The 15,172-nt window shown below is 42.7% G+C and overlaps 1 protein-coding gene and 1 long non-coding RNA gene across 20 annotated transcripts in view; both read right to left on the bottom strand.

Annotated features, from left to right (window-relative positions):
• The window catches only part of RAD51B (RAD51 paralog B), a 700,041-nt gene extending 692,210 nt beyond the window's left edge, over positions 1-7,831 (bottom strand). For 4 of the 19 annotated variants that reach the window (XR_009460145.1, XM_019476918.2, XM_059722893.1 and 1 more), the window contains exons 1-3: positions 7,335-7,607; positions 5,087-5,180; positions 3,667-3,780 (exon numbers count right to left, since the gene is read on the bottom strand). Coding sequence is in view for 17 of the 19 variants with exons in the window: in XM_019476918.2 (XP_019332463.1) it covers positions 3,667-3,780; positions 5,087-5,180; positions 7,335-7,354 (228 nt within the window). In the remaining 2 variants the exon portion in view is untranslated. Of the gene's footprint in view, positions 1-3,666; positions 3,781-5,086; positions 5,181-5,420; positions 5,528-7,206; positions 7,612-7,634 lie in introns of those variants that run through there. The other 15 variants (XR_002086863.2, XM_059722892.1, XM_019476919.2 and 12 more) reach the window with 13 other exon arrangements.
• A 1,423-nt stretch (positions 7,832-9,254) lies between these two features.
• Positions 9,255-14,683, bottom strand: LOC109280490 (uncharacterized). Its single transcript, XR_002086828.2, has 2 exons — positions 13,740-14,683; positions 9,255-9,345 (listed from the first exon to the last, which is right to left on the bottom strand). It is a non-coding gene; the product is annotated as an uncharacterized LOC109280490 (long non-coding RNA).
• Between the last annotated feature and the right edge of the window lie 489 nt (positions 14,684-15,172).

Below are 15,172 nucleotides of genomic sequence, written 5' to 3'. Positions count from 1 at the left end.
TAACTCAAAACTGTGGTTGAAATAGCATTCTTTGTAGAAAGACATATAATCTTTATTTAAAGACTATAAGTGAATGAGAATTTACTACATCCCTTGGTAGTTTTTCCAGTGTTTAATTATCTTCATTGTTAAAAAAAAAAAAATCATCTAATTTCCCATTTGGATTTTTGCAACTTCAATTTCCAGCCTTTGGATCTTGCTATGCTTTTGTCTGCTGGATTTAAAAACCCTCTAGTATCAGATATTTTCTTAGCTGTATAAGCCACAATCAAATCACTTCTTAATTTTCTTTCTGATAAATGCAATATATTTTGCTCCTTAAGCCTTTCATGATAAAGTTGTACTTTCCAGATTGCAGGTCGTTATTCTGTTGCTCTTCTCTGAATCCTCTACTTTCCTAGTAGTGATCTCAACAGTGTCTCATACAGACATAATATGTCTTTATTCATGCTCAATATTCCCTTAGTTTTTCTTTCAAAGATTATGTAAGGGTGTTTTACCACAACATAGAAATTTGATTTCCTATGACCCCGATTCCTTTTTCCAAACCACTGTACCAGGATGCAGGTCCCCATCTTGTAAACAGGCCAACAGTCTCTGTTCCAGATGTGTGACTTTGTATTTGGATATATTTAAATACCTCTGACTAGGTCCAAGTGACTGGTTATTTGCCAAATGAGGCAGATTGCTCTGAATCAATAACTAGGCCTTCTCATTTAGCATATGACAAACGTATGCCATCTACAAGCTTTATCAGAGACTAACTAGATTTATATTATTTCAGACTTTTGATATAAATAATGGTAGTCTGAACAGTGATTGAGAATCAAACCTTCAGGAACTCTGCTCAAGGCACCTGCAGTTATTGATTATGCTCAATTAGCTGATATCTACTGAGTTCCATAAGCCATGTTAATTTTTCATAGTGTAATTTTTAATCATTGGCGACGTGTAGGGGAGGCACATGCCCTCCTGAGACTGGCCCTGACCAGCCAGGGAGTGGAAGGCAACAGCCAGTGGCCCCCCCCCACCCCTGAGAACATGGGGGCGCTGAGAGAAGCACCAGTGGCACTTCTGGATTTGCCACTGGTGGTGGCAATTGGTCGCTGGGAGACGCATCCCCCCGGGTTGGCAATGAGCTACAGGATCAGAAGGCACCAGTTGCCCGTGTTTTTAATCAAAATTATGTGCCATATTAAATGCTCGGCAAAAGTTTATTACATCAAAGTTACCTTTGTGAGCCACTTTATCTTTCAAATACGAGACAAGGTTTCCCCTCTGAAACAGCTTGGGGAAAAAAAACTCATCTTACATTCATATACAAGGAAACCTCATTAAACACACTGCCCATCACTAAACTGGTATCAAAAGCAGCATATGCTCAATAAAGGAAACCAACTATGATTTTGATTAAATGTAGTTTTTGTTTTTTTTAAAGAAATTTTTCACGTTCCAAGCCAAATCAAGTCCAAATCTGTGTCAGTCCAGAACCGTAAGTGGCCCTATAACCCGCAAACATCCTTCACCCCCACCAGGAGCTTCAGATATTTCCAAAGTCTTTTGGCAGGCATCCTACGTGCAGGCCCAAACCCGGATGCTTGGCTTGGATGCCCCCAAATTTCACCTGTCCTCAGCCATATGGCCACAGAAGCAAGCTAGGGAGAAGCCTCCCATTTCCATGAAGTGGGCTTTAAGCCCCAAAACCTGGGCAGGTACTCAACCACCCCAGAAGAACAGTTATCCCAGGGAACGCTTAAGGAAAACTGCCTTCACGGACCCAGATACATAGCAGTTCCCCTAAATGTAGCCAACAAGGACATGTTAGTGCACCTCATTTGAATCAGATACGTGACAGCACCAATTGCATTCAGTCCCACTCAACACTGGATCTTTTTAGAGTCACAGTGAGCCACTACATCCAATACATTTTGAATTCCTCTTCACTCCCACAGCCGAGCTGTGCTTGCCTTTCCTGTTTCCAATGATTCCCGTTTCTTCACTAGCCTTAAAAGTCTGGCAAATATCACCAAATGGGGCCCCAAACAGGTTACCCAGAAATCCCTCTGTTGCCCTCTCTCTCAGCCTGTCAAATGTAACTAGCCTTTGGACTAATATGCATAGTTTGTACTATTTATAAGTAGATACAAAAGTGCTTAACAGTGTGTTTATGGAGTACTTGTGCTAAAACTTGCAGCTATTTAAAAAAAGATAAAATGCATCAATTCTGGGTGAACTAAGTCTATGGGTTTATTTATCTGTTTATTTCAGAGTCAGTATTTTCAAATTTGCCCCTCACTTCCATGTGCTCAGTGACAATAAGGATCTGGCAGTGCACTTCACTTCTGTGTGTTCAGGATCTGATGGTAAGGAGGGTGGAGAAGGGGCTGCAGAGGGATATAGTTAGCTGCGGAGAGGACAAAGGAACTAACTGACCCCCCAAAATTATTTTCTCTGCTCTAGCAGTGGGAGGTTGACAAATTCAAGGCAAACCTCCAATAATTAATGAAAAAAAACTTAAGTAAAAACTACAATACTTAAGGAATATAAGGAAAAACGTCTTCCCGGTTCGTGTGACCAGGCTCTGGAATAGGTTCCTTGTGGGGGTGGTGCAGGCACCTACCCTGGAGATCTTCAAAAGGAGACTGGACACACACATTGCTGGGATTATTTGACCCCAGCAGTCTTTCCTACCCAGAGCAGGAGGGCTGGAGCCAATGATCTCACAAGGTCCTTCCTAGTCCTAAACTTCTGTGAATTAGATTCTATATCTGGAAAATTATAACAAATTTCTAAAACTTTCCATATACAGAATCTAATTACTGAGGGGTCATCTTAAATTTGAGTAAATACAGTATTAACAATCCACTTTAATGATCTAGACAGCTCTTCAGTCAATTCAGATGACTTCACAAGTTATTACAACTTGTCAATTTAAAAACAGTCCATACAAATAATCTTGTTTCCCCCAATTCTCTACCCCGTGTCCTTTCCTGCAAAATACCATCAGTGACATCTTTTCTCTATGTTTGGGAGGACAGAATGTAGCATACTGCCAACAGCAGTGCAGCTCAAACCTCTTTCCTCTGTGCCGACAAACGTAAAGAACATATGCATCACATACACCCTAAATTCCCATTTACCTAAGAGTTGAGACCATAGGATTCCTCAAAAGGTTGCTGATACAGTTTTAATGATCATTCTGTTCTTTCAATATTACTTTTTAAAAAATTCTTTCCACTGGCACGCTCTTGTTCTTCTTTTATACTAATCAATGGCACTTTGAGTTGCAAACCTCCAATTAGAAACACTTTCACTGATATTCTCAAAAGAGGAAATTCTATACCTCCTTGAGCAGCTCTCAGCTGGAGCATGTCTAACTTTGCAGGAGTGCTACTTACATCCCATTGTAATCACTTCAATACCCTGCTTGGCTATTAACATGATTAACTGAAGTTACCATACTCTGACAATATACACAGCTAAACTGAGAATTTCAGGTGTCTTGTAGGTCTGCACATAGAAAAAAAAATAAAAATTGAGAACAAAATTTAGGAAAAAAAATAAATGTCCTCCCATGCAACAAATGTATATACAGTAGTCCAGGGAAGTGAAAGGTTTCTTCCCAGACAATTCTTTTCAAAATGAGATCAGCACAAATATACTTACAGTCTGCATTTTGGGGGCACAGGCTCGACTGACTTTGCAAAGAAGTTTCTGCACATTTTGATAGCTCTGTCCAGTTACTTTCATTAGCTCCAAGAATGACACACACAGAAAGTCCTGAAAGATGACCAAAAAGAAATCAAAGAATTTAATCTAAGTTTTAAAGGTGGGGATTACATTAATTTTGTTTCCTTATAGACAGCCTGTTCACATTCCACAGAACAAATTCAGTAAAATGCTTCTCCACTGAAGTCAAGGGAGTTATATCAGGGATTAATTTTATTTTACATTTTAAAGAACCCAGGTTGGAAAAATAAAAAATTAAAGAGCCAGCTTGGTGGAGATGGCACAAAGTAACAGTTTTGCCCTTCTTCCAACTTTCCAGAAAGCTATCAGATTGCCTCAAATGAAGTCTCATCTTGTAGATTTCACACTTTGGGCCAGATCCTACAACTGGATCCATACTAATGAACTTCAGTCTCTGCATGGAGAGCTCGTGTCTGTTAGTTACCTACTCATATGGATAGTTATAGGATCTGGCCCTGAAATAGTGTATATCAAAATCACAGAACACCAAGTTAACAAAGCCAAGTTAAAAGGAGAAGAAAGAACCACTATTTGTTTCAATTAAATATATTCTTTGCTTGCTGGTATGTAGCCTTATATAGCACTGCTACATGCTGGTAAATACTCTATGTAAGAGTAGTTGTGTTTCACAGGTGGACGTGGCATTCTCTACATTAAGATTTTTTGGAATACCAACACTTGGCAATGCCCTTTGGTGAAGACAGAGACAAGGAAAAAGAGGCATTTTTTTCCTTGCAGGGGGGAGGAGGGAAGGGGGAGAATGAGTGAATTTAGGGATAACTACACAACCCTTGGAAAGAGGGAGGTTTGGCCTGGGGGACAGTACAGCAGCAGAAGGGGAGAGGAGGAATGACTTTGCTTCATGTGCAACAGAGGAGTGGGAATGGAAGGGAATATGCAAAGAAGGGTAGGGAAGTGGGCGCAGAATGGTTGTTTTCTTTTAACACAGGTATTGAATGTGGATTGCGAAGCAAAGCTGGGTGGATTGGGGAGATGGGAAACACTCTCCTTGGTTAAGAGGAATGGGAGCAAAAGGGAATAGGGTGAGTGGATTGGGTTTTTTTGTGGGGGGCTTGGGAGGGAGTTTGTTTTGTTATACCTTTTTGTTTTAGTATTTTATTCTGTTTCTTTAATTGTTCTCTTTTATTGCAAGCTACCCTGAGCCTTTTTAGAAGGGCAGGATATAAATCTAATAAATAAATGTAAGGTATGTTGGTTTTGAGCAAGTATGCTTCTGTATAGATTCATGACTAAATTTTTACAAAGCAACAGTCCATAAAGCGTCCTAAACTTGATACAGAATTAACCTAAACATCCAGTAAGTGAAAAGTCTCACATGACAGGTATTGATCTGATGCCGACTCAGCCTTTCACAAAGCTCCTGTGCCAATCCTGCTCTTCTCAGTTTCTTACTGGCCATGTTCCCAAACCTGGTAGATAGGAAATCAATTATGGTAAAGCTAAAGAAACCTAGAAAAAGTTTTCGAAAATGTCAACATGCAAATAAGCACTCTTCTTTTCTAAAGAATGGAAACAAACATGTCACATCACAAATCTTTGGAACACTAGGCAGTGTAAATGATCAGAGAGCAGCTCCTGTTAAATACAGACTATGCTAATACAGTCAGATGTCAAGTCATACAGTTAGAAACACAAAACGCAGACTATACCTACAGCATGAGGTGTTATCCTGGGAAGAAGTGACACCAAAAAGGACTTAAGGCTCTTGAACACCAACTCCAAGAATGGCAGCGTGTCTAAAACAGCCACTTAAAACCTTGGATGGATAAGCAAATGAGTATTAAGTAGGCACGTGGAGTTTGAGTACTGGTACAACCATTACTGGAATATGCTCTAGCTCTGGTATCCACAGTTTAGGACATACACTGAAAAACTGGAGAGTTCAGAGAAGAGCCAAAGAATAAGTAAAAAAGAAATATATGCCTTGAAGAAACTCAACCACAGAGAAGTCGGGCTGGAAGGGAGCCCCAGAGGCATTAGCTTAATCTAGTTATTTTAGCCAGCATAAAGTTATGGGATGATTTGTGAACAGTCTATAAAGGGCCTACATGTAGAAATGAAATATGCTTGTCTGCTTCAGTCTTACAGACAAAACTGTAACAAGATTCAATGGCTGGAAAACGAAGCGAGGCAAATTCAGACTACAGATAAAATTAACATTTTTAAAGTGAGGGTAATCAATCATTGGGATAAATTAACAAGTGCTGTGGTAGATTCTGAAGCACTGGAAATTTTAAAATTAGGACTGGATGTTTTCTAAAAGATATGCTCTGGTTCAACCACAGCTCTTGGTCTTAAAGCAGGAATTAAGTCAGAAAAGCCCTGTGGCTTACATTAAAGGCAGAGGGGTCAAAGTGGATAATCACAATGGTCCCCTTCTGACTTTAAAAATCTCTATTCCAGCTATTTACAAGGAAGATTAGAATGGCAAGAAAAAGGGTCCGACCAAGGCATAAACAATACCAGTGTAATGGCTGGTATTTGCAAAGCCAATGCGACAAAATTAATTATGTACAACTGCGCCGTAGGCATTTATTTTCCTGGCTCTATGTTGAGTTTGTTCTTTCAGACAGACTTGTGACAACACCTCCTACAGCTTCCTAACCAGAACCTCAGAATAATCCAAAAAATGCCTCTTTGCGAATGCCACAACAGGGAACTAAAAATAGGACATGCATGTGCCCACCTCCCTGTAGAGTTATGTCAAGTTTAGATTATGGTTGGATGGGATGGTTTGGATAAAGACTACCCTGCCTCAGGCAGGGGGCTGGACTAGACCTCTGGAACTCCCTTCCAGCCCAACTTCGCTGTGGTTCTATGTAAGCGGTGGAACCGCCTGTGCTAAGCATCAGGGCCACGTACCCTGCGTTTTATTCCTCTGAGAGGTCGCTAGCATAAAGTCAGTAGGCAGCCAAGTGGAGATGCACCTTTATAGGCTAAATAAGAGAGAGAGGGAGGCAGTGTGCGAGTTTCATCCCAAGCATGCTTCATTGCATGCTCTAGGCCTTGATCAACTTAACCTGTCTACGCTCCACTTTTTTCTTTTTTTTTTTAATATATTTTGTGTTGCAGGTCAAATTGGCCAAATCAGTTCCAGATCGCATCAACTGAGCAGAACTCAGTTGTTCCAAAAACTGTATCGACTGAGCAGGCAGAACTCAATCGCCACATACGATGCTACAACTGGCAAGCATCCTCCATCACCCTGGGACTTCGGATACTCCCAAACACATTGGCAGGCATCCTACGGCAGGCCCAAGCCCAGAGACCTTGGTGTTGGGACGCCCCCAGATACTACAGGCAAGCAAGCATCCTCCATCCCAGACTCTGTAGTCTGGGACTTCAGATGCAGCGACTCCTCGCTTAACGCTGTAGTTACGATCTTGAAAAAGACAAAACGACGTTAAGCGAATCCAGTTAGGTCACAGTCGTTACCTATTAGCAGGCGGCAGCCAAACAACGCTATAACCGAACACTGCACGACTTTAAATGGGTATGTTCTCCAACAGCTCAGCTACGTAATAACCAAACATGAACCGAGACGATGTTAAGTGAGGAAGTACCTGTACTCCCTACTCTCCATCCCAGCCCACAAGAGGCCGCGCTTTGTGTTGCCACCTGCTTTAAGCCTCCCACAGCTTGACCTGAGCTGCTTTAGGGGACCCAGAGAGCTCCCCTCTGCTCCCCCACTCGGGCAGGGCACAGGCACACCCACGTGAGGGCAGAGGTCAGGCAGCCGCGTGGGCACTTCACCAAGGGGCGCTGACTCTCAACAAGGTGCCCCCTGGGGGGGGGGGGCTGAGGTCCTTTGCGGGGAGCTACACGCCTTAGGGCGGCCCCAGGGACGCTACATGGGAACCCACCTCCTCCCCGCTCTGCCCGGGGAGCCCCCGGCACCACGGGCCTGGCTCTGGTCTTTCTCGAGGTGCCAAGCAAAACCCCAGAGCCCTGCGGATGCAGCGCCGCGCACTGACAAGGGGAGCGCCAAAACGGCGCCGCCCCTCCCCCCCGCGCCGCAGCGCGCGCACGCGACAACGCTGACCTCGGAACCTTTTTTTCCCCTCCCCCCCACAAAGTCTCCCACTTCCCTAGAGCAGGGGGAGGAGCCTCCGCGCAACACCCCGAGCCGCGATTGGCCCTTCCCCCTCACCAATCACCGGCAGAGGCGAGGCGCAGCTCAGCGCGGGGCCTGCTGGGACTTGTAGTGCTCGGCGGAAGGCACCGTGCGCGGGGATTGCCTGCTACCCGCCAGGGAGGCTGCAGCGAAGCGGGGGGCAGAGGTGGCCTGCCAGTCCCCGGGAGCTGCGCGGGGCAAAGGGCGACTCTGCCGAGCACATTGCTGGTCCCTTGCTTTGAGACGTGGCCACACAAAGGCCGGGCGTGCGGACGTCGGCGCCCCATATTTGTGGGCACGACAAAGGTGGTGGGTGTCAGTCTGTGCCCCTGGGTAGAGCCAGGACTTTGCAAGGGGGGTGTAGATGGGGAGGGTCCCCCAAAACACAACGCACTTGTCTCCAGATAAAAAGAAACTGGAAGCTTTTGTCGCAGGAGCAGGACCCAGGGCTGCATCCTTCTGTTTGAGACTGAAGCAAAATCTACTGGAGAAAGTCTAGCAGAGGGCAACAAATACGGTCAGGGGCTGGGGCACGACTTCTGAGGAGAGGCTGAGGGAACTGGGCTTATTTGGTCTAGAGAAGAGGAGACTGAGAGGAGATTTAATAGCAGCCTTCAACCACCTGAAGCAGGGTTCGAACGAGAACAGAGCTAGGCTGTTCTCAGTGGTGGCAGATGACAGGGCAAGGAGCAACAGTCCCAAGTTGCAGGAAGGGAAGTTTAGGTTAAATATTAGGAAAAGCTCTCTCACTAGGAGTGTAGTAAAACACTGGAACAGGTTATCCAGAGAGGTTGCAGACTCTCCATCCTTGGAGGTTTTTAAGACCTGGCTAGACAAAGCCTTGGCTGGGATGATCTAGTTGGGACTAGTCTGGCTTTGAGCTGGGGGGTTGGACTAGATGGCCTCCTGAAGTCCCTTCTAACCCTAATCTTTTATGATTTTATGATTCAACTTCACCGCAAGAATATGAGGAATACAGTTTTAACCAAATCCACATGCCACAAACTATCTTATCAGATACAAAGCAGAAGGGAATTTGAAATACCCAAATTAAAAGAAATTATTCAAGTAATGGGGGCAAAGCCAAACCAAGGTAGTATTTAGCTAACTGATTACAAAATATTGAAGTGGTGCTATGAATGGAAGGAAGAATTGTGCTTCAGATTATACACCGAGCCCTAAGTACTCTAATATTCCAGCTCTCTAGAGATAAAAAGTAAAATCGTGTTGACCAAGTAACTGATCTTTTATCATTTCAGTCTCTCAACAAATATGTTAAATTTAACTAAAGTCTCCAGCCAGTTCCATGTTATTTGATAAAAGTCCCCAGTACAGTATTTTTGAAAAAACTTCAGATTCCAGACATGGGTCACAAATGCAAACAGTTTATTCAATCCATGATTCATCTCCATTTGTCCAGTTCACAAGGCCATGGCAGAACTTGTTGTCTCTGGCTTCATCTATTAAAAAAAAAGCAACATGGAATGAAATCTAGTGCAGGTGCCAGAATATATCATCATTTAGATAATCACATTCAATTTACTTAAATTCTCCCCAAAACGCAGGTTCCAAAGTTATTCTGTGCTTCTCCCTCACCCCTTTAAAAACGTAGATATTGTTATTGGAGCAGAATAGCTGCTGTGCCTTTCCTCAGAGATTCCTGCAGTCAAGTAATGTGTGATCACATACAATCTCCGCATGTGCATGCGCAAAAGCACTCAGCATCCTTCAGGATGGAAAAACTATAAAATACAGGATTTCAGTAATGACCAGGAGAAAGATAAACTTGCAATTCAAACCCAGGGCTTGCACTCAGGACTTCTGAAGCTTCATTATTAATACCTGATTCCTCCACTAAAAGACATTGAAGAAGTGAAAAATACTATTTTTATTATATGCAATTTTTTAATCAGTGACTCCTTGACTTAATATCAACAATCTCAGAAATTAACCTGGCTGTTTGGAAATAATTATATTGACATTGTTTGGACTACCTATTAAGAAAAACACATGCCGTGAGCTGCAGGTTTAGGTACGCATAGAGGAAACCAAAACCGCATATGAATACTTATAGAGGTATGCATAGAGGAAACAGGTATGCATAGAGGAAACTTCATTGTGAAATGAAGACAACAACAAATAAAAAGTTCAAAACTTTTGAAATACACAGGTTACAAGAAGTTGGGGGAAGATACAACATAGCAGGAGTCTAAATGGGATAATGCATGCAACATATATATTAAAAAAAGTTATTGTAACTGAAGCTCACACTAAAAATTAATTGCCTTAAGTGAGAAGAAGGTCAAAAGAGATTTAAGGAGTTGGTACCAGAGTAGCCAGGCCTCATGAAGAACAACAGAACAAGTACAAAAGATTTGGCCATAAGTAGCAGTTAGATGAACAGGGAGACAGGACATGAAATGGAGAAAGAGCTCCTCCTAGCGTAGTGAAACAATCCACAGTAGACTATAAACACAATTGGTTTAGAAGGGCTTGCTAAAGCAGGGAAAGCAGAGATCATATTCCAAGGGAGGAGGAGGAGAAAGAAGGTGCAGAGATATGCCGGGCCACACCAAAACAATTCAGAAACAGGCACTTCACAACCTGAGTGCCTAGTGTGGCACATGTACCAGCTCAGGACAGTGTTGAGAGGACTTTCCCACAGCAGTGATTCCTGCAGTTAACACTGCATTACAAATATATGGGGCAATTCACCTCTCTCAGACACATTGCTCCAGGCTCCTTATGGATTTCTTTTTGCATGTATGCTGCCAAAGCAAGTGCTAAGCATCAGCACATCAGTAACACCTGGGTCATGATTTCAACATTTTCTTCACAACCATGAGCACTCAAAACTTTTTTAAAAAGGAAGCTAAGCTTCTAATCATGTCCTTCAGCAACTTGGGCCCTCAAATATGGGTCTCCAAAACACAGATCTCCAAATCAGCAGTAAAGCTCTATTAAATGTTACTGTGGTCAGTGTAGCCCAAATGAGGGTACATAATACTAGAACTCAGGCCCCCTGGGTTTTATTCCAGGCTCTGCCATTGGTCTGCTGAATCACTGCAGGAAAGTTATTTCACTTCTCTGTCAGTTTCCCCATCTGTAAAATGGGGATAATAATGTTTGCCTTCATTGCAAACCATTTTGAGATCTGTTGATGAAAAATACTATGTAAGAGCTACATATTAGTACTGAGCAGGAACAAAAAGATGTTGCAAAGTCCCATAACTTGGCCAAAATTGTACATATTTTTTTGAAAACAGTAACATGAATAAAGACAACTCTTGCCCAGCAAATTTCAAGTTCTTCCTTTAAGACACAGGGTTGTTAGAACAAAATGGTTGCAAGATTTTTTTATTTTTTTTTTACAAAGCAAAACATGCTTCTCTTGGATCTTATTCTCGGAAACAGCTTGGCTATTTGGATTAAATGTTCCAAAAAAGTTTGTGAAAAGGCTGGTGCTGGGAGTGAGTGGACAAGGAGTTACCAGACATGAACCATTCAAAAAGGTTATAAGCAAATAGGATCTTCTAAAGAGAAGTACCAAGCCACTTTGTGACAGATAGAAATACCAGCTTCATCTCTAATATGGCATGCACAATTTAATCCAGTAACCAAAAAATAATGAATTCCCACATATGCCTGTGGACAAATTAGAAGTCACTGAGGGCTGTTGTATTCTTATTAGCTAGAGATGTTTGGATATCAACATGTGAAAACTGTTGTTTCTATCTCATATTCACACTACGCTTGCCAAATCTAGCCTAGCTTTGGCTGGGGGTGTCTCCTTCTGTTTGAGGGCATCTAGTTGTCTGCGTGGATCATGTTGGAAGAACATAAGGAAGCAAGACTGAAGCAGTGCTGCTAGAGTGAGCTTGGGTAGCTGTTTTGTTGACTGTCAAATGGCTTTGCACTTTTCTTCCTAAGTACTCCGGAAAAAAGTGAACCATTTTGTTGAGGAAATCCAGGCAAGTATGTCAGGTGCCTGTATTGCCCTATCAAGAAGGAACAGCTTATACACACATGCATGTGTGTGTGTGTAGAGAGATAGAGAGATTTTTGAACAAAATAGGTAGTAGTTTCTTTACTATTCTGTCTCTCCACCAAGCTCATGATGTCCAATTTATTTTAGCTGAGTTAAGAGGTGTGCCCCTGTTTGCTTCCCAGATATCCAGATATGGCTTTCAAAAACCAGTATGTAACTGGGTATGCTCCCTCTTCCGTACACAACACCACACAGCTGATGTTATACTCCCAGAGAATATTTCTTAACCAAGAATTGGAGTCAGCAGTGTTAAACACACATGTGTTTAGTTACAATGATCAGCATGGTTTCTGATTGCTCTTTCAACAAGGTCTAGGAATGACTTACTGGCCCTTTTCATGGGTTCTACAGGTTGAAATACAGTAGTAGACTAGGAGAAAGAACACCTACATTCTACCAGCTCTACTTCAATATAACCTTGGGCAAGTTGCTTAATCTACCTCGGGTCTGTTTCTCTTCCTTCCTTTAGTCTGTCCTACCATTTAAACTATAACTTCTTCCGCTAGGGACTGTCCTAATATGTGCATGTACTGTGCCTGTCACAATAGACTCTGCCTCTATGAGCCACTTATCACCAATCATAAAGGGTGATAAGTAATAAAGCTGAGACTTACTTTACCACTGAATTGCACCACATTAATTCAAGAAGCTGCACTAAACTGGGACACTGGAATACTGTCAAAGACAGACAAAGCCTAACAGCAACAACAAACGGATTTTGTGGGGGCAAAGTGCTCTAACATCAAACATACCAATTATGATTAAGAGTTTGATGGTAATTAGTTTACAAAAGGGCACACCAATGGGGACAGAGACTGATTTGAATGGTGAAGGATAAAATGCTTATCATGTCTTGTCAGCATAAAACTCACATCATTTGGATGACTTTGCTGGGCTTCTGCAGTTTAAAGGACAATACCAATACAGTCACAGTTTCTCCCTGTAACCCAAGACAGTCTCCTACATATATCTTTAATAAATAATTTCACACAATAGAACAACTCTTCAGATTATTCACCTAATTACTAGACAAAGGTAAATAATCTCAGGCTCCCTATTCACTAGCCTTCCCAGGCTGAGTTTTATCTTCTCATTATTCATTAGTTCTTTAGAGCTAATAGTGTGTCTAGTTCTATACAGCGAAAGCCACAATCCATACCTAAGAAGGAGTATAGCATCTACAAGCTTTTGTGTATTGTCTCTGGATCACGCCGACTCAAGGGAGTGGTCCCATTGGCAGAAGCCAGTGCTCTCATATCAATGCAGGAGCAGGCCCCGTGTGGGCAGTCCAAAATCAGTTCAATCACAAAATGCACAGAGTGACCCTGGCTCATTCCTGCTGTTTAGAAATACTCTACCTCTTTGGATATGTCTGGTTGACTGATGTCTAATACATTCCTACCAAGGACAAAATACATTCTTCTGGGGCTGAGAAATGATTAGGGCCTGAATCATGCTTTTCCAGGATTAAACTCACAACAGGTTGCCTAAGTGAAAGTAGGACTCCACATAGGAATCCCCGTTGTTCTATGGAAGGGCCGTATTCACTCTCACTACCAGCTCCAAAATGAAATGCAGGTTTAATCCCCACAGAATTCCCTGGACCTACATAGCTTTCAGAGGATCTACAAGAAACCAAAATAAAGGATAGGGAGGTACACCTGCACACCAGCTACAAAGCCCAGGGTCTTAACCTCCGCTCCCTATCAGTACCGTTTTAAGGAAGCCCTTCTCCCACAGTGCCTATCCTGACTGCAACCACTCCTATAAGAATCATCTTTTGCTCTGTCTCTGCATAGTACCTACCAAAGTGGGATCCCATTTCTTCTCCTGGGCACTATAACAAAAGACAGTCTCTCCACGTGGACCTGCAAAGAATGAAACACAAACCCAGGATCTTCCTGGTTTCAGGACCAGCATGTGGAGGGCAAATGATGCATCTCCTTCCAGCTCTCCCCCCGCTCTTGCCTCTCTCTCATAGTCTCCCTGTTCATGGCCTCTGGAGAAAGGAGAACTCCCCATTTGGTCTGACGAAAGCAGAGATGACTGTTCCCTTCCATGCCAAGAAGCCCCAGCACATGCAGCTAATGGAGACATGTTCTAGCCCCATGTGCTTACATCCAGCCAGGAAACATGTTCTAGCTGACAGGACAGTACAAAGGCACCATCCACCTCTGTTTACAGATGCTTGGAAGTGTGGGCTCTGCTGTTTCATGTTTTGCTATTATATTGTAACCCCCAAAATAAGTAATTTCATTTTTAAAAGAATTTGTGTATTTCCAGCTTCTTTGCCAAAGCAAACCAGAACAGCTGCTATTGAAAAAGGAGAACCAGCTGCCGGTCAGACATGTGATGACCACCCAACCTGCATGTAACAGCTTTGCGCAGCAAGCTGCTGTCAGAGGGAGAGCTGCGTTTGTTTTTTGTCCACAGCCCAATATGCTGAATGAGAAGCCTCTGGGATTATTCCTTTCTCCTCTAACCAGACTGCCCACCAGATCATCTTCCCTCTCATTTAGGGGTTTTTTTTCTGGTTAAAGAGATAACAGCAGTCTTTATTTATGTCTGGGGACTTTGCATTAAATTATTGTTAGATTAAAAGACTATAAACTGGCAGGATGACAGCACAGTAATCAACAAGGATTGCTTATAAGAAGGAGCAAATCTTTACCAGTATGCATTTAAGACTGAATTACCTTACATAAAGCAAACAGCCCTTCCTTGTACCACAAAACCCTTACTCCCTCACAGCCTTCCTCCCCCAGCAGCCCCTGTAATAGCCTTTCTTCTTGAGCACCTGTGCAAGGAAAGAGGCAGGGAAAGATGGAATTAACCCCTTCTCTACTGGGGACCAGTTAATGTCTCTGCACCACATCACAGAGCTTCAGGTTTGGAGATGAAAAGCAATGAGGGAATAAGAACTTGGACTTTAAATAATGTTTGGTCATTCTATATCTCCTTCTAACCAAGGATGTCAAAATGTTTTGATTGCCCTGTGCATTGTGTTCATTTCATTAAAGGGAGCAATATGCACAGAGAAGTGAGCTATCTGCTCTCTGACACAGTGAGTGAGTCAGTAGTAGCACAGAATCACCCCAAGACAAAGTTACTTTTGGGAGTTCATGTAGCATGCATGGATATTTTACCAGATTAGATTTACTCTCGTGGTGTTTATTTTAGCCCCTAATTGTAGCTAGTGCAAAGCTGCATTCAGTTTTATTGTTCTTGTATAGTATTTG

Source organism: Alligator mississippiensis, chromosome 2 (genome assembly GCF_030867095.1).
Source record: "Alligator mississippiensis isolate rAllMis1 chromosome 2, rAllMis1, whole genome shotgun sequence".
Taxonomy (NCBI): domain Eukaryota; kingdom Metazoa; phylum Chordata; order Crocodylia; family Alligatoridae; genus Alligator; species Alligator mississippiensis.
The sequence above is the reverse complement of the archived record's forward strand: the minus strand, read 5'-3'. Positions and strand labels throughout refer to the sequence as shown.